Raw genomic sequence first — 18,557 nt, 5'->3', positions numbered from 1 at the left:
AGAGATTTCAGATTTAATATTATGGATCTCTCTACTTACTTCTCCCAAGGTGAGTGAATGCTTCTTGTCTTACTTCTCTTGATGTCGCTGGAAGGATCTGGTATTCCTTTCAAAAAAAGCATCAACAAATAATGGCTTTTTACATGTATTTCTGGAAGAACTGGATTTGAGCTGGTCCATGAATGCCTCTGTTAGCTGATTCTTCATTTCTCCATCTTTCTGGACATCTTGAGGATGTATGTCCAGTTTTTCCATACAACCAACAAGTGAGATTGTTCCATTTCTCTTGTTTGGATGTATGCAGATGAATGTCAGAGGGTCTATAATAATGTGTCCTGGGGACATACTTGTAGTAGCCCTTTCTGGCTTTGGAGGAGTGACCTTTAGATCGTTGGGAATGCTTTCTTCTGTCTTTATAGCCTTTAGCATTCTGTTTATACTCCTTTTTAGCCCTTTTCTTTGCTTTTCTTCTCTTGACCAAAGGGTCATCGAGTGTGAGTCCATATTTGTTCAAATGGACTTCTTGTCTGGGAGCTTTGAATTTTTTTCCAAAGATTTGTTTACTTTGGAACTTGTGCATAAGCTCACTAATGTTTTTGTAATGTGAGAATAAATCTCACCCCAAGTATATGATTCAAATGGCAACTGAAAAATCTCTTGCAACCTGATATAATCAACAAACCTGGATGGAAGAGCAGCAAGATAAACTTGTTTCCATAGCAGATTTTTTGAATCTTTCACTTCATAGATTCTTTGCATCCAATCCCTGTGAAAGTCTTCATATTGTGACATCTTGTGACACTTGAGATTCATGAGAATAACTTCATTCTTATCTACAATCTCTGTTTCACTGCCACACTAGTGCTCCAAGATCATAGATGTCAGAGCTCGTATCATGTTGCTTATAGTTGAGCCATCTGAATTGTGAATTACATCTCTTGCTTCATCTTTAAGCACTTCTGCTTCCATTTTTATCAATAGTGCTGGAGATGATTCAGTCTCCCACCACCTGAGCAGTGTCCCTGTAAAACACTGAATAATAGTCTTGCATGCTTCTATTTCACTTTTTCCTCTAAGACACATGAGTTTATATTCTGTGAACATCATATCAATTAATTGTCTAATCTGACCAACACTTAGATTATTAATATTCCACTCTCTATGTGATTCAGGGAAAAATGTATGAGCTTTAGGAAGCTTGCCTTTGCCTTCAAGATTAGGTGCAGCCTTCAAGATCAGGTGCAGGATATTTATTGAACCTACTTTCAAGTGGATCATATATGGGAAAGATCTGAGACTTAGATTCTTTCTTTTCATCTTCTTCTTCCTTGAATAAGGAAGCAATGGTGACTTTTTCTGTAGCCTCTGGTTTTTTTGCTGACGATGTGGCTACTTCTTTGGGAAATAGTGTCAGGAACCTGTTGATTGGTTTAACAAGATTTTGAATCTTTATATTTCTTTTGTAGAGAAAAGAGGTAGGAACTGGTTTGTCAGTTTTTGACAGACTTATTTTTTCAACTCTCTCAGTCAAACCAGATATCAAATTTTTAGTAGTATCAAGATGATCTACTATCTTTTCCTCTACTTCTATCTTATTTAAAGATTCTTTGGCATAAGATCTAACAACTGATGAAGTATACTGTACATCATTGAGGTTTCTGTTGACCTCATTCAGAGAAACTTGAACAATATCAAACTGTTCTTTTATTTCTACAGCCTTTGCTGTATTAATTTCTAGGCCCTTGATTGCTGTATTAGTCCAGTTTATCTGTTCACTGGCCCTTTGGATTCTCCCATCAATCCCCAAAGCATTATCATCTTTTTGAACAAGAGGAATAGCTTTTGCTGCATTCTGATTTTCTCCTATGATAATTCCTCTATATGGAGGGAAAGTAGATGGAGTCTCTACTCTACTGCCATCTAAAGCAGTCCAAGCATGTTTGGTGGATGATGAAGAGGATGATCCTGTCAACACAACTTCAGGGGAAACATTTTTCTTCCATTCATAAAAGGAAATCCAAGAATTTGTGACTTCCATATAATGTTTCCAATCTTCAGATAATTTAATCTTCTCCTCAATAGTATGACTAAGGCCAAACTGCTCTGCTTCTGGATTGGTAAATAAGTCCCAGTTTAACATGGCTTTCATCCATTTAGAACTTATTTCTGATTTCAAGCAGCGATTCATCAGAGTAAAGAACTTGTGCATTTCCATGACTGCAGGCTTTTTACAGTCATCTGGAAAAGGACCAAATCTACATGAAGGAATCAGGCCTTTTGCTTGCTCAAGATAGCCTAGTCCATATTTGGGCTTGGCTGGCCTCATTATATTGAACATTTCCGTCATTCTGGAAATTTCCCCTTCTAGGGTGATAATCTCATGCATCATTAGAACATGGTCAAACTCCGGCTCATGGGGAAAAGGGATGTCTGAACACTTTGGGTTCGGGCATGGATTAATTGATGTGGAAGGAGGAGCTTGTCCAGTCCTTGGATGGTGATTCTCATGGATGACAGATTCAGCAAGGGTACATAAATTTACAGCAGATTTACATTTAGGACATGTAACTTCTAAAGAGTTGAAATTTACTAACTGGGCAAATTCAAACAAAGAAATATGTTTACAAGAAACTGAGCTAGAACAAGCGGTATCAACAGTGGATGGATCACGATAAAAACGAGAATTTTTACAGGCTTTGTCAATTCCTCTATAGTCAATAGTGGATCTTCTTGGGAAAGATAAAACGACAGAGGATTGGTTCTCTTGGATATCAGCTGAGGTTATTCTTTTAAGAGCTGGAGGCTTGGGATTAGAAACTACCCAGTGTTCAGGGAATGTAAGATCTTCCCATCGAATTGTCTGATGTTCTATTTTTTGTTCTTTGAATCTGTTAGAACAACGACACTTGCTTTTGAATCCCGATTGGGTGTATGGTGTATGGCTGGCCATAAGGTATTTGTGTGCCGGAAACATCCTTTGGATTGTATGGCTATGTTATGTCTTTTCTAGTGCATATCAAACCCTGAAGTTTGGATCTGCAACTGCAGGATCTGATCTATTGTTTTGTCAAAGACATAGACTGAAAAATTAGGATAACAGTCAAAGTATACTGGGCTATGCGACAGAGGGGCAACTATACCTCCTATTAAGGAATAAGGAATTGGTATACTTATTATGAGTAAGATCTCGGACTGTGGCTAGCACAAAAGTATTTAACCGTTGATGAATCAAAGGGTTGATCCTGATCCTTATGCATCCCAAGTGCAAATATTTTGTTTTTAACCTTTTAGCTTTAGCCTGTAAAGTTTTTGGATCCAGAACAGGGATAGATTGAATATTGTCAGAATTATCCTGAATCTGACTAATAGACTCCTTTATACTAATTCTAGTGGCGTTTTTTAAATGAAATATAGATAAATCATCATAAACTTCTGAGGCAGAGATACTAGGTCATTGCAATTGAGTAGAGGGCTGTGGCTCTTCATATTCTAGTTCAGCTTGATTTAAGACTTGACTAGAACTTGATGCAAACATGTCCCTGAGGGGATTCTCTATGGCAAATGACTCTCTTTCTTCTAATTCATGGAAGGATACAGACTTCCTAAATGGATCCATTAATATGAGTGATGATTTAGAATACCAACCTCTTGAACTAGACGTTACTGGCTCTGATACCAATTTTCAGCAGGGGCTTCCACAAAGCTTGCTACAGAGATACAATGTACAATTATAATGAGACATTAGTCATTCATCATTAGACACATTAGGTCATTTAGGGCCAACACAGCGTCATATATGATCCTCATAAGATGGCAGTTCACAAGTCTGTTGGGGAGTCCTCCACAAGATTGACGGTAGCATATATCTTTGACATGATCATATCATTGTCATTACAGTCATAAGTATCATTGCCTTCAATGTCATAACATTGCCATAAACAAGGACAATTATCATAGCCATATACTGCCATACAATTGGACCATACACTGTCATACCATTGAGATCAGAACGCTGACATTCATTAATGTCACATCTCTGCCATATATATATCACTGTTCTAAGAGCACTGCATATGCCACTGTCATAAGGATATTGCCATACGTCAAGGTCACTGTCATACATCATTAAGTCATTGTCAAGAACTCAAGTATCGCTGACATACATTGCTCTGAAGATATCACATACAAATATATATCACTATCTTCATTGCGACAAGGATACTTCGTCGAATATCTCTGTTATAAGTATAGGTATTATTGTCCAAACATCAAGGTCATATAGGTACAAGAATCTCAGTCATATATCATTGTTACTAGAGATGTCTATCACAACCAAGCATCCTGGCCATATACTACAGTAACCACTGTCAAACATTACTCCCAAACATAAAAGATTATGGCACATAAAAGGCTGCTTAAGTAGGTCATGTAGATTTCCTAACAGACCTCATAGAGGTCACTCAAATGGAGCTGCAATTGCAGAAGAGTAGAGCCATTAAGGTAACTCCAAAATATGTCAAAGACACTCCAATAACCATGCTAGAATAGATCCCCTATTCATAGAGAATAGCTACATGCATCTAGGGCAAGAAGGCTGCAAATACTTACATCGAAGAGCACAAACATTACCACGGATAAACCACAACAAATGTCACATTTAGCCGCAAACACTACCACAGGAAAGCTTGCATACACCACAGGAGATAGGCCGCATAGATTATCATCATAAGTTGTAGATGATGTCACAAGAAGGCCGCAAATGATGCCTCAAAAGGACCGCACAGGATGCCATGGATTGGCTACAGTAGGTGCCATAATAAGGCCGCAAATGTTATGAGATAGGCCACAAATTATCTAATGGAATAGGCCGTAGAGTAGGCTGCAAAGAGATGCTCTAGGAGGCCAAAATCCACCTCTAATAAACCACAGAGATTTGCCACATAAGTCCGAGTTCAAATGGAGGAGGATAGGTGCCCTTTTATAGTTGTTTCCACATGAATAGTTGTGTCTCTTGGGCAGACCGACTTGACTATTTTATGAGGCTGACATACAAATTTTGAGGGAATACGGGAATACATAAATTCAAATTTGCTCATAATAGTAAATTATATTTTCCTTAATGATTTCTTGCTCAAATTTGACTTAATAAGAAGATTGCCAAACACATCAATAATAATATTTGTTTTATCCATTTTTGAATTTTTCGCTTTGGGGAAAGATGGATTTTTTATGGGGTAGTTGGGTTTCTCATGGGAAATTCATCCCATACCTGCCCCAAATTTCAAAAACCCATGTTGGGTCATTCTTGTTTTTGGGAGCCATAACAACTTCTACAACAACAAACGAAAATCTGCATAGAAGACCTTAGGGTTTTTAAAATTCTAGGGCAATTATTTCTAAGAGAGATAAAAAAGGAATAGAACCCACGAAATACCTGGAGAAGATCTGTAAATTTTGAGAAGAAAAGAAGCTCCAAGCAACAAAAAAATCAAATTTGTGATTTTGTAGTAGCCCCCACAAATCAGAAAATAAACCCTTCAATCAGCTCCAAAATCTCCCTTAAAAATCTGCCAACAAAATCCCTCAAAATAACCTTGCAAAACAACAATTGTTTAGAAAAAAAATAGAAGATAGGGGGCCATAACAACTTTTGCAAATAAAAATTAAAATTTTGCATAAATAAATATAATTCTTATGTGAATGATTTTGTGTTTGTTCTTTTTCTCATTTTTACTAAGCCATGTGCACACAGTTTTTTTAATTAACTTTGTTTATTGTCGTTTTGAAACTCTGAAGTTCAATAACAGTTCATGGACATGTGGCTTCTCATGTATTCCTTGAGAAGAGACATTTCATAAAAGTTGGTACACATGCTCCCATAAGCGGTATGATGAAAAACATGGTATATCCGTTACCAACAAAGTTCTGTTCGGGAATCGTGATGTTAAATGATAGAAAATGCAATTTTAAATTGTCTAGATCACTTAGATTTTTTGACATTCTATTCCTTTTAACCACCAACTGCAGAGTGCCTGTATTTCTAGAACACATTACTATCATTCATTGCCAGTTTCAACTGGAGCATAGCTTTGGTCTCTAGCTTGACTGTTTTGTAATGAAATTTTAGCTTTACGGGGATCTTAACCTGTGCTATATTTTTTTAAGACTAATGAATTATATGTGACAATTCTATGTTTTTCAGGTGGAACATGTGAGGTCTGAGAGGAATCTTCTTGCAGAAGTTGATAGTCGGTGCATTGTGAAACTTTTTTATTCTTTCCAGGACACAGAATACTTGTACCTTATAATGGAATACCTGCCTGGTGGTGATATCATGACTCTTCTTATAAGAGAAGAAATTTTGTCTGAGGATGTTGCACGTTTCTATATTGCAGAGAGTATCCTGGCTATTCACTCGATACATAAACATAACTATATTCACAGGTATTATTATCAATTGAAAAATTTATATGCTTGTCTATCTTGTCATCCTGTGGCATTTGTGGCAAGGAATTTGGCAGAGTTTGGTTAGTATTATTTGAATACAAGAGGATCCTATATTAGCCCTAGTATGTAAGCGCTAAATGCTGATTAACAGAACGAGGCTGTTACAAAGTGGGTATTAGCTTGAGCTTGACTAGAATGAAAGGTTGAAGATGGAAACATATTGTTAACATGTAAAGCATCTTTTCTCAGGGACATCAAGCCTGATAACTTGTTACTGGATAAAGATGGACACATGAAACTGACGGATTTTGGATTATGCAAGCCGCTGGACTATAGCACATTGTCAACTCTTCGTGAAGATGAACAATTTATCGATGATGAACTGCACACATCAATGGAAATGGAGGGACGTTCAGATTTAAGAGGGCGTAACAGGGGCCTTTGGTTAACTCAAAAGGAGCAGATTCAGCATTGGAAAAGGAATCGGCGGACACTGGTATTTCATTTCTATTTGTTACCCATGGTTCTTAAGTTTTAGGAGTTTGGACTCTATGTATTATTTCCTGGTGAAAAAATCACTATGTTGTATTTCTATCAGAAAGTGCTTGTGGATTTCTCTTTGTTCTGACTCAATTGATGACCGTCTCTTCCATGCTTTATTTATCTTTTGAACTCATTACATAATATTTTCCATATCCTGATCTTGATTTCTGAAATATAGTGGAAAAGCATGATAGACAGCCCAAATAGTCTTATACTATTGCAAATCATCTCTTAGTTGTATCAGATGACTTGCCATCATTTTTTGGTCAGGGCATGGTATTCCAAGACTCACAGCATCTTTGACGTGGTTTACACTACCATAGTAATTTTATTTTCAACAGACAATTTTTACAATCATAAATTTGTGTTTAGTGATTTACTTGCCCTGGGCATTGGATAAAATTTTATTTCGATAATTTACAACGTTTCATTATTTTAAACGGTAGGTAGGGTCAGTGTCTGAGTTTTCACTACAATGCTTTGTAAAGTACTAACCTTTTAAATGTCCTCCATTGTTCAGATAAGGTGACAGTCTTTTACTGTTCCTGGATTAAAGGATTTGACTAAACGTTTCTTTCCTAAACTATCTTATAGAGTTTAGTTGTAGCCTCCTTGAGAGACTTTCTCAAGTGTTAGAGATTGAGTAATTACTTTCCAACCTCCAAGAAGCTGGTGCCTAATTTTCCAAGATTAAGGTTTCTCAGTGGTTCAGCTTTTGTTCGGCTCTTGTTTGTAAGTGACATCATTTTTAGGACCATAGGGAGTTGCAATTCTAGACCCTGTATGCCTTTATACTTAAGATCCTGATTTCCCCCTCTTGATCTCCATATTGTCATGTGAAAGGTTTTACAATTTCACTTCCTGATTCAAGTGGCTTCATGCTCGCTGAAGCACTTAGAAATTCTGAGATTCCATTTCTGTACCTAGTCTTTTGGTCTCCCAATGTTTGTTTTGTAAAGCATGGTGACAACCTTTTTAAAAATTAATTTGTAAGATTTGCTCTTTTTTTTGATTGGAAATGTTGCTTACAATTGTCCTATGGCTAAGTGGAGTGCCATGAGGGATGTTTCCTTGCTGTTAAAAACACCTTGGATTTGCACCCAAAAGAGATTACATCATAGAAAAATAATCTAATTTAATATAATTTTAACATCATGGCCAAGCCAGACAACGAATTGGTATATGAGATCCTCTTGGTTGTGGTACAAGGGACCTGCCTCTGTACAACAATTTGACTACTTATGTCTACGGAAGTGTACATACTCTACCCTCTGGATTTGACCTGTGACCTGTTACAAGAAAGCACCTGTTCTTGACCATTAGGGCCAGTCAAGCAGTGACAAAGGTCGCATTTATGATTTTATTAAAGATAAGATAAATGGAGGGAAATATTTAGTGTTGAGAAAATCCTCGCATAGTTGTGAAGCATTAAGCTGTGACATCCTTGGTATGAGTAAATCAGTGTGATATTCAACAGGTGATGAACTTCATTCCTAAACAAATACTTTTACTATGGGGAATGAGCTTCTCAATGTTCATTTGAGTTTCTTGTCAGCATTTGATGTCTTAAGAAGTGGATACTTTCGGTGTTTCAGCAAATGGTAAAACAGGAGAAACTTTCTGGTCTTCGATATCATTTTAAATCAATAGACACTTGGATAGTCTTTTGTTTGGACTCTGGAGCATGTATTCTGATGTGAAATACGTATCTTTTTTTTTTTCGTGTAGGCTTATTCCACTGTCGGCACACCTGATTATATGGCACCTGAAGTGCTGCTAAAGAAGGGCTATGGTATGGAGTGTGATTGGTAAGAACTCACAGCTAAAGAGAGCTATGTTTGAAACAGTCTTGAACTGTGCAATGGAGTTCTAGAAATTATCATTTTTCTTATTCTTTGTTTGTTCCTGTAGTTTCAGAAAATATTGTTTTCATGTTTCATCAATATTTATGACTGACTTGCAGTCTTATGGAAGCTTCTATGGTTTTATGGAAAGAGAAAACATTGCTATTTTGCTTTCTTTTTATTAGCATATGACATTTTCACCAAGTTGACAATAAAGTTAGGGTTTAAAGGATTTGATTCTGAAGAACACAGATATTCAAGGTGGCTTTGAATCAATTTGCAAGAGAATCTGTGATTTAGAAGAAATGGAAGGTTGTATTCTCATGGCTTTATGAAAGTGAAATTATTGCCGTTTTGCCTCTTTCTATTGGGATGTGGGACATCCAAAATGGTTATGAAGCAATGCATTATAGACCATGTTTTTGAAGAAATTATATCCTTTCTAAGCATTTCAAATAACATTCCTGGAAGCCCTGTAATATGTGCTTTAGAAGAAACAATGTTTTTGAAGAAATTATATCCTTTCTAAGGATTTCAAATAACATTCGTGGAAGCCTTGTAATAGGTGCTTTAGAAGAAACATACCCTTTCTAATCATTTGGAAGGAGGGCTGTACAAGCTGTGTATGAAAAGTTAGATTATCACTCTGCAAGGTTGTATTCTATGCTTTTATGAAAGTGCAGCCCTTGCCATTTTACTTCTTTCTTTTGGTGTATGGTACAAACACCTACCTGATATAGCAATTTCGGATTGAGGGACTTGATGTCTGCCTGAAGGTCAAACACATTGAAATTGTCTGTTGGGCTGTAGTCTAGTGGTTGAGATGGGGTGTTGCCATATGATGTGGGCTCAAATCCTAGTGGGCACAGAGCCCTGGTAATTTGGTTGTTGGATGAGTTAGAAAGAATTTCATGTATAGCACCTACTGAGAAAAAGACATCCAGAATGGTTATGAAGCAATGCATTATAGAGCGTGTTATATAGAGAACTTATAAAATTATATCCTTTCCAAGTGCTTCAAATGACATTTGTGTAAACTTCGTATCAGAAGATGGCCTCTGATTTCTGCAAATTTGTATCAGGTAGAAGAAACCAGGGAAGATGGTGTTTGTATAGCTTAACTTTTTTTTCCCTTTCTTTATCTTATTTTAATTGAAAAGTGCATTTGAAACATGATCTCATACTATTTAGTAGTTTGATTAATATCCAAGGCAAGCTATCAATTGAATAAGGCATGAATAACATTATTCTAACTTTGTTAAGTTGTTTTGTAGGTGGTCCTTAGGTGCAATCATGTATGAGATGCTTGTGGGATACCCTCCTTTCTATTCTGATGACCCCCGAATCACATGTAGGAAGGTAATTTATGTTTATAGCCTTTTACTAATTGTGTGATTTCTTCTTCTTTCATTTGTGCAAAAAACCAGAAATCTCTGTATATGATACAGCTCTGACAGAAAGTAAAATGCTTATTTTAGATCACCTCATTGGGATTACTATTTGACATGGTAAGTTGATATAGATGTCTTTTTATCAACCAACAGATCATTAATTGGAAGACGTGCTTGAAATTCCCTGAAGTCCAGATATCCACTGAAGCAATAGATTTGATTTCTAGATTGCTATGTGACGTGGACCAAAGGTTGGGCTCAAGAGGAGTGGATGAAATAAAGGTAATATGTTCTTAAAACATATAGTTATGCTTATGGGCTATGGGCTTGTTTACCTTGTTTGAATATCTTATGATATTTATGCATGCAATAATAGTGATAATCTTAATAGTAACAATGCTTGAAGTGAAAGAGCTCATGGTGGATTGGAGATCGGACACTTTGATTCCAAGCAACTCAACAGATACAATTATCTATTACTAAACTAGGTAAAGTGTTGTTTTCCTTGACTAGGTGAGAGCTACCATCTTGACCCATGGGCCATACCTACAGAAGACAATATATAGACAAATAAACAATGAAGCAAGCATTCTATATGGATGCTTAAGACATGCATTTTGATGAGGCTTAGTCCTAGATCCTAGTAGGCTCAGTCCAGACTCCAAATATATATCATCTTTGTATTTTATCCTTTTTAGGTGAGTTGGTCAAAGATGAACACTCACCTAGCTTTGTATTTACATATTTAGGAGACTCTGTCAAAGATGATCACTCTCCTCCAGTTTTTATACTTCTATATATGCATAAATACAGTATAATATACAACATATACAATTGCGGCAATCTCTGTTGTACTAGTATTCTTCCTTTCTTTCTATGTTAGTATTTGCAATGCTGTCTAACTCTGCTCATATGGCATTTCTACTCAATGCCAGGGGATGCAATGTCCAAGACTTTTGTGTTTTGTTTGATCATCCAGTGCCATAAGGGATAGTAAAGATGTTCAGATCAAATTTCCGTCAGGGGAGCATAGCTCTCACACTCACTATGGTTAGTGGCATTGGATAATCATTCACATTATGGCTCATCTTTTACCTCCATAACCCACGATCTTCATCGGCACATACTGACTTTACTTTGTTCCCTCTAATTGCCACATGAGTGAAAAAGTGTAGCTAGGGAAGTGGGTCGGACCCACATCATCAACACCTACTACTTAAAAGCACAATCCCATCTCCCTTCACGTTAATTAGATATTTCTTGTGGCCAAGATCCTGACAACCTAGGTAATAATCAAGCATGCACATACACTAAATACATAAACAATTATTGCAATTAATTCCAACGTTATCTATTCAAGCAAACCCTAGGCACCCTCCTTTGGTATATTTGGTAGTTTTCTAAAATTGATTTTTCATGACTTCGGTTTATTCTCAATTGTTGACTTGTCACTATTTATTTAAAAGGAGGCTTCCTAGCTTAATTTATTCCTCTTTGATAACTGCGGAAAAATAGGAGTTTAGGAGATATTTATTTTTGATTAGGGTGATCCCATTGACTAGTTTGAATGTGAGATGGAAATTTAGTATTGGACAAGACAACTGAGTTTGGAATTCTTATCTGAGGCGGCGGTTTTGTTATTTTAAGTCACGTTGACCTCATGAGTTATTAATGGAATTCACGGTGATTACATGAGTTCTGTTATTTATGGAGACATCGAGCCCTTTAGTGCCATTGTTTAGTGACAGCTTGAGCTATTTATGGCTGTTATCTAGCAGATTTGCAGCAGTTTACTTCATTTACAACATTCACCTAACAATAGCTGAATTTTGCATGAGCAGGTTGCCCCAGTGTTGCGGGGGAGCGCCCCCCCCCCTCGAACTCGCTCCCGAAGCGCGCTCCGGGCCGGAGCGGCTCGGGAGCGGGTCGGGAGTGCGCTCCCCAAATCGCTCCCGGACGGGAGCGATTTTCGGGAGCGCGCTCCCGTAAAAAAATTTGCGCTCCCTGGTCTGTGAGGGAGCGCTTTAGGGAGCGATCGCTCCCGCGCTCCCGGAGCGCTTTTTAATGCCCGGGAGCGATCGGGGAGCGATCACTCCCTGATCGCTCCCGGGCATTAAAAAACGCTCCGGGAGCGAATTTTAAAAATCCGGGAGCGGTTCGGCGGAAAAAAATTCCGCCGGACCCGAAAAAACAAAAAAATTTAACTAATTTTTTTTGGTTTATAAGCCCAATGGGCCAAAAAAAAATCATTTCAATGAGATTGAGCTTGAGCTTGAGAGCTGAGGAAGAGCAAAGGAGCAAGGAGCAAGAGCTGAGGAGCAAGGAGCCAGAGCTGAGGAGCGAGGAGCAAGTGCCAAGGAGCGAGGAGGAAGCTTGCAGAGGTAAGTAACTTAATCATTTAGTTAGTTTAGCTGGTTAGGTAGTTAATTTGGTTAGTTTCATTTACCTGTTTGAGTTTAAAGATCATTAATTTAAATTAAATTAATAAATTAAATGAATTAATCCCAATAAACTAAATTAATTTGCAGATTCAAGACTCAAACCCTACAAACATCAAACACGATGGACCTGAGCATTTTTATTGGCATTTTCCTCTTCCTGGTCCCCTTTCTGGTTATTATGGTGGTGGAGAGTAGGAAACGGAGGGGGCCTGAAACTGAAGAGGTGGATGAAGAAGCCGGAGGAAGTCAAATGGGTGAAAACCCCAGTGAGGAGGATGTGGAGGAGGGTGAACATGAGGGTCAAAAAACTAAACAAGACCAAACTCCATTGTGGAAATATGTTCACAGGGCTGAAACAGGGAGAGGGGGTGGAACCACTAAATTTCATTGCCCCCATTGCAACACTGACTACACAGGCTCATACACCCGTGCTAGAAGACACCTCTGCGGGAAAAGGCCATGGGATGGAGAGAAACAAATAGGAATCAAAACTTGTGACAAGGTGTCAACAACAGATAGAGCCAAATACATAAAGGAAGAGGAGGACGCCCAATACAGAGCAAAAAGATCAAGGGGTTTCTTTGAACCAAGCTCACAAAGAACTCCTTCAGCATCCTCCCAAGGCAGTGGATATGGACATGGAGGCACAGGGTCATCATCTTTACGCCGTAGAACCATATCAGATTTCCTTGATGAGGGGTGTAGGAATGATGTGGATTCAAAAGTTTACAGGTTCCTCTATGCATGTGGGATACCATTCAATGTTCTACGCTCACCTTATTGGCACGAAATGGTTTCTGCCATAAATGATGCCCCTAAAGGATACAAGAGCCCTGGGTATGACAAGGCAAGAACTGTTGGCCTTGATCATGAAAAAGCAAAAATATCACATTCTTTGAATAAAATGACAAGTTCTTGGACTGACAATGGGGTGTCCATTGTATCTGATGGATGGACAAATGTAAAAGGCAAGCCATTGATAAGTGTTCTTGCCGTGTCTGTTAGTGGTCCCATCTTTCTAGCTGCACATGATTACTCAGACAAGTTCAAGACCGCTATCAACATTGCAGAAGCATTGCTTGAAACAATTGAGCGTATTGGCCCATACAATGTCATCCAAGTCATCACTGATAATGCTCCTAATTGTAAGGCAGCGAGAGCAATTATTGAGGATAAATACCCGAACATATTTTGGTCTGGATGTTTGGTTCACACATTGAACCTTCTGTTGCATGATATTGTCAAAAACAAAAATGAACAATACCAATGGATTGGTAATTTGTACAAGAAAGGAAAAAAAATGATAAAATTTATTACAAATCATAGCAATACCCATGGCCTTTTCCGCAGTCACTCGAGATTGGAGTTGCTGAAGATTGCGAGGACTAGATTTGGTAGCTATTACCTCACCTTCAGGCGCCTTTTGAAGGTAAGAGAGGCATTAGCTAGCATGGTATCAAGTCCACATTGGCAGGTGTTAAAGGAAAGGGCTACAAATGTAGCTGACATTGCAGGTTTTGAAACGGTGGAGGAGGCCGCTCTTGATGGGCAGTTTTGGACAACTGTGAGACAGGTATTGGATTTCACCAAGCCAATTTATAACATGATTCGGTTTGCAGATACAGACAAACCAGTGATTGGCGAGGTGTATGAGCAAATGGATACCATGTTGGGGGAAATAAAAGACATTGTTCATAACAAAGATCCCGACCTGTACAAACTGATTCACGATTGTGTGTGTGAACGGTGGAATAGGCTTAACCTTCCACTACATTGCTTGGCGTATATCCTTACGCCAAAATACTACTCAGATTCTTGGTTGGGCAAACCTGCAGCAGGGGGTGGTGTTAGGACCAAACCCCATTTAGATCGAGAGGTAACTAGAGGATATCTGGAAGCATTAGAAAAGTTGGTGCCTGACAGGGAGGAATGTGCAGCTGTGCGCCTTGAAATAGGCAGGTACTTCACTAGCAGTGGTTTGTATGGTAACTTCCATGCAATGGATGACAAAGATAAATTTGATTCTCTCACATGGTGGGAAACATATGGCGGCCACGGACTTTTGCGAAAATTGGCAATAAAAGTTCTTTCACAGGTTGTAAATTCTTCTTCTGCAGAGAGGTGTTGGAGCACCTACAGTTATATACATAATGTGAAAAGAAACAGGCTCAACGAAAACCGAGCAGAAAGCTTGGTTTATGTGCACTACAACTTGAGGTTGTTGAGCCATTACTGTGATCGGGCTAATGAAGATCCCACATATAAAATTTGGGACAATCACCCTGAGGACGGCAATTTGGAGGATGGCATTGTACATATGGAAGAACTAGAAGAGGAGCTTGTACGGGATGAAGCTGAAGCAGCTGCAGCAGCCATGCCACCTCCACCTCCACCATCCAGTAGCAGTTATCGGGGCCCGAGTCTTGTTCCATTGTTGTTGCCACCTCCATCGACACCCTCGCGTGGAGGCTCTAGTTCTGGTCGTCGGTCTGGGCGGGAGACTCCTAGAAGACCACCACGACCTACTTATACTCCTGGAGACTCTCGTGGCAAGGGCCACTTGTAGATTTACAGTTTACTTGTCTTTTTTAGTTTCTATTAGACTTGTCACTTTAGTTTTCATAACTGTTCAGTGTTGAGTTTTGAGTCCTTGACTCTTGACTCTTGACTCTTTCATATCATTATGACATTATGATATTTTTTGTAAACATTATATCACTGTGACAATGAAAATTTGAAGTTTGAAGTTGGGCTTTGGCAATTATAACTCATTGGTAATGATTGTGAATTATGAATATGATGCTTTGTGAAAGACTAAAGTTGTTTCATTTCATCTCATTATTCATGTTTCATTTTATAAATTTTTAACATTTCATATCATGTTAACAGTTAGAAGTTAGGACTTAGAAATATCTTCGATATTACTTCTTGTAATGGTTAAACTTGGCTTACAAGTACAACTTGTTACTTTGGTGATCAATGATGATAAATGTTATTGAATTTTCAATTCTGAAAGCTTGAAATTGAAACTTTAATATTGAATTTGATGAATCATGATTTATAAGACTCAATATGTTGCAGTTGTAATATGTATTTTAATTTTACTAAGGTTGATGACGATTATAATTTCTAGATGATTGATGTGATATGGTTCAATGATCAATTTATGTTTTTTTATGTTTTTTATGTCTATTTCATCATTCTACATGTTTTTGTTGACATATATGTATCAAAAATTAAAAAATATAAAATATATATATATTTTTAAAAAATCGCTCCGGGATTCGCTCCCAAACCGGGAGCTTCTGAAAATGGTCGCTCCCGCTCCCGCTTCCACTCCCGCTCCCCGCTTCCGCTCCCGCTCCCAAGTAACATTGGGTTGCCCACTTTTGGGTACTTGGAGAGCTATAAGAGAAGGTTGAATATCAATTTTTTTTTCTTTCTCAAGTTATTATACTAAGCAGCTAGCCTCCTTTTCTATCTTTTGTTTTTTCCACTGCTTCCTGCACTCTGCAGTGTTTACTATTGCAGCCAGTCTTGTATTTTGTCTCCATGAAGTGTTCCAAGATATCAAGCCATCTCAGTGAAGGTATCAAGAAAGCATGGAGTCTCTCATCTTCTTCAAAGAAGGTATCAATCAAGGAAAAGGATGAAGGTCTCTTCTCGGCTCTGTTTGGCACATTCCAAGATGGAGACATTCGGGTAATTGATAGTGGCACATCAAGACACATGACTGGCCATTCCAAACAATTGAAGACCTTATCAAGAGGAAAATCCACCTATTCAGTGGAACTTGGAGATAACAAGAGCTATCCCATAATGGGTATTGGATTGACATCTATAAAGTTGGAGAATGGAAGCAACATCCACCTCAACAACATTCTATTTGTTCTAGGTTTTGCATAAGAACTTACTTTCCATTTCAAGCTTAGAAGATAAGGGTGATAAAGTAGCTTTCATTGATGGGAGGGTTGTTGTATGGAGTAAAGAATCAAGTATAGAACAAGCTAAAATCATTGGCATTCGAGAAGGAAGACACTACAGACTAATATCTCTTGTGGCTTGAGAGACACTACATTCTTGTCTTCACTTGGGAAGAAAGAATGGAGTATTGGATAACCATCTGGCATTCAGGGAGACATATGCGATTGTGGTGCCTGTGATGCAACATTGAGTTATGAAAGAAGGTTGTATTTCTTTCTCGCTCCTTGAGCCACCAGATCCTTAATTTTTGTTGCTAGAGAATCTCCTATTGCTTTCGTCTCTCCTCCAGTTGAGTGAGAAGTGTGGCTTGTTGACTTAGTGCCTCCAATTTTCCCTGTTGGATAGCCTCTAATTGAATTTTTTTTTTCCACTGGAAAAATCCGTAATTTTCATTATATGAAGAAAATTACATATAGTAGATGCCGTTGGCATATGCTGTAGTGTTCAGACAAAATCTACCACGCATGGTGATGTATCAGAGTATATACAAAAATGAGATAGAACATATATGAGTCTGGCTGTATAGCCTGTTCGAGATCACGTAGGATCTATTTGCATACAGTATGATAACCATATCTATGTACAGTTTTTCATCAAAGACAAAAATACTACATTACTGTCGGCTACCGGGACTGTTGTCCCGCTGATCTCTCTGATCTATGTATGGCCTATGAAAAAACCTGTATTCTTCAGTCCCCTGCTGCTCCACAATTAGCCATTCGCCTCTGGGAAGTATCGTGGCCTCTTTGGATAATTTGTCAGCCTCGCTGTTATGTTCTCTGTAAATGTGTAGACAAGAGAAATGATTAAATGCTGCCTTGAGTGTATGTGCATCATATAATATATTGCTGAGAGTGTGTGTATGACATATAGTGGCATTATTGATCCAATTAACAACAGTCATTGAGTCCCCGTATATGTTAAGATTTGTATACTGATGTGTCAATGAGTAATGCATTAGATTTCGAATGGCCAAGAGCTCTGCATAATTATTTGATCCTCTGCCGAATCCCATTTTTACAAAGTATCTATGGTGTTCATTGATATGCAGAACAAATCCACCCCCACATCCAGTTTGATTTGCTGCCCCATCGAAGAAGGCCCACGGGGTCGATTTATCGATAATGGGCTGTGGCTGTATCGTCCTGGTTCGAGTGGGGGGGGGGTCAGGTAATTCTTGGTACGCGGCAACGATGTTTGCTTCTGTACGGGGCCAACACACAGCCTGATCCTCGAATATGACTCGATTCCGCGCTAACCAAATGTGCCAGGTTGCCACGAGGGGAAGGTTTAGGAGCTTGGAGCCCGGGTGGCAGTGATTCCAGGCAGTCCACGCACCCGAAATGTCATCCCCATTCCAGTTCCCCGTAATGCCAAGATGAGTGAAGATGTTGTTCCATAGAGTGTGAACTGCCGAGCAATGGAGGAAAATGTGGACCGAAGTCTCTGATGCCGCTTTGCAGAATGAACACCAGGATGGTCCATAGATGGATTTGCGAGTAAGGTGTTCGCCCGTGGGAATGATATCTTTGAGAACACACCAGAAAAATAATCTGGTGCGTGGAGGTGCATTCAGCTTCCAAATGTCACGCCACCACGATGGCGATGGCTCAGGTCTTCTGTGAATGATAAGAGCGCTGTACCCAAACTTAGGTGCGTAGATACCATTGTCCGCCTTACACCAAATAAGTTCGTCCGATCCTTGTTTGATGCGGATATGGGATTCGTTTAATGCAAGAACATATTTGCTCCATTCCTGATGCCACTGCGGTGGAAGGTCAAGTTGCTGAGCTGATTTCCAAGCTTGAGTGAATATGTCTGTGCGCTGTTGATCAGCAATATGTGCAAAATTCCGAATGTCTCGGTCATGAAGAAATGAAATGAGATCTCTGTTGAGGATGTGTCTG

General features: G+C 38.7%; 1 protein-coding gene across 1 annotated transcript in view; it reads left to right on the top strand.

The window, feature by feature from the left end:
* The window catches only part of LOC149235875 (uncharacterized), a 72,688-nt gene that overhangs the window by 37,364 nt on the left and 16,767 nt on the right, over nt 1-18,557 (top strand). The window contains exons 5-9 of the mRNA XM_089372259.1: nt 6,203-6,444; nt 6,697-6,943; nt 8,719-8,798; nt 10,109-10,193; nt 10,379-10,507. Coding sequence (XP_089228385.1) covers nt 6,203-6,444; nt 6,697-6,943; nt 8,719-8,798; nt 10,109-10,193; nt 10,379-10,507 — 783 coding nt within the window. The remainder of the gene's footprint in view (nt 1-6,202; nt 6,445-6,696; nt 6,944-8,718; nt 8,799-10,108; nt 10,194-10,378; nt 10,508-18,557) is intronic.

Source organism: Pinus tabuliformis, chromosome 8 (assembly GCF_031772625.1).
Source record: "Pinus tabuliformis cultivar Carrire ecotype Pingquan chromosome 8, CPIR1, whole genome shotgun sequence".
Lineage (NCBI taxonomy): Eukaryota > Viridiplantae > Streptophyta > Pinopsida > Pinales > Pinaceae > Pinus > Pinus tabuliformis.
This window is presented reverse-complemented; position numbering and strand designations above follow the sequence as displayed.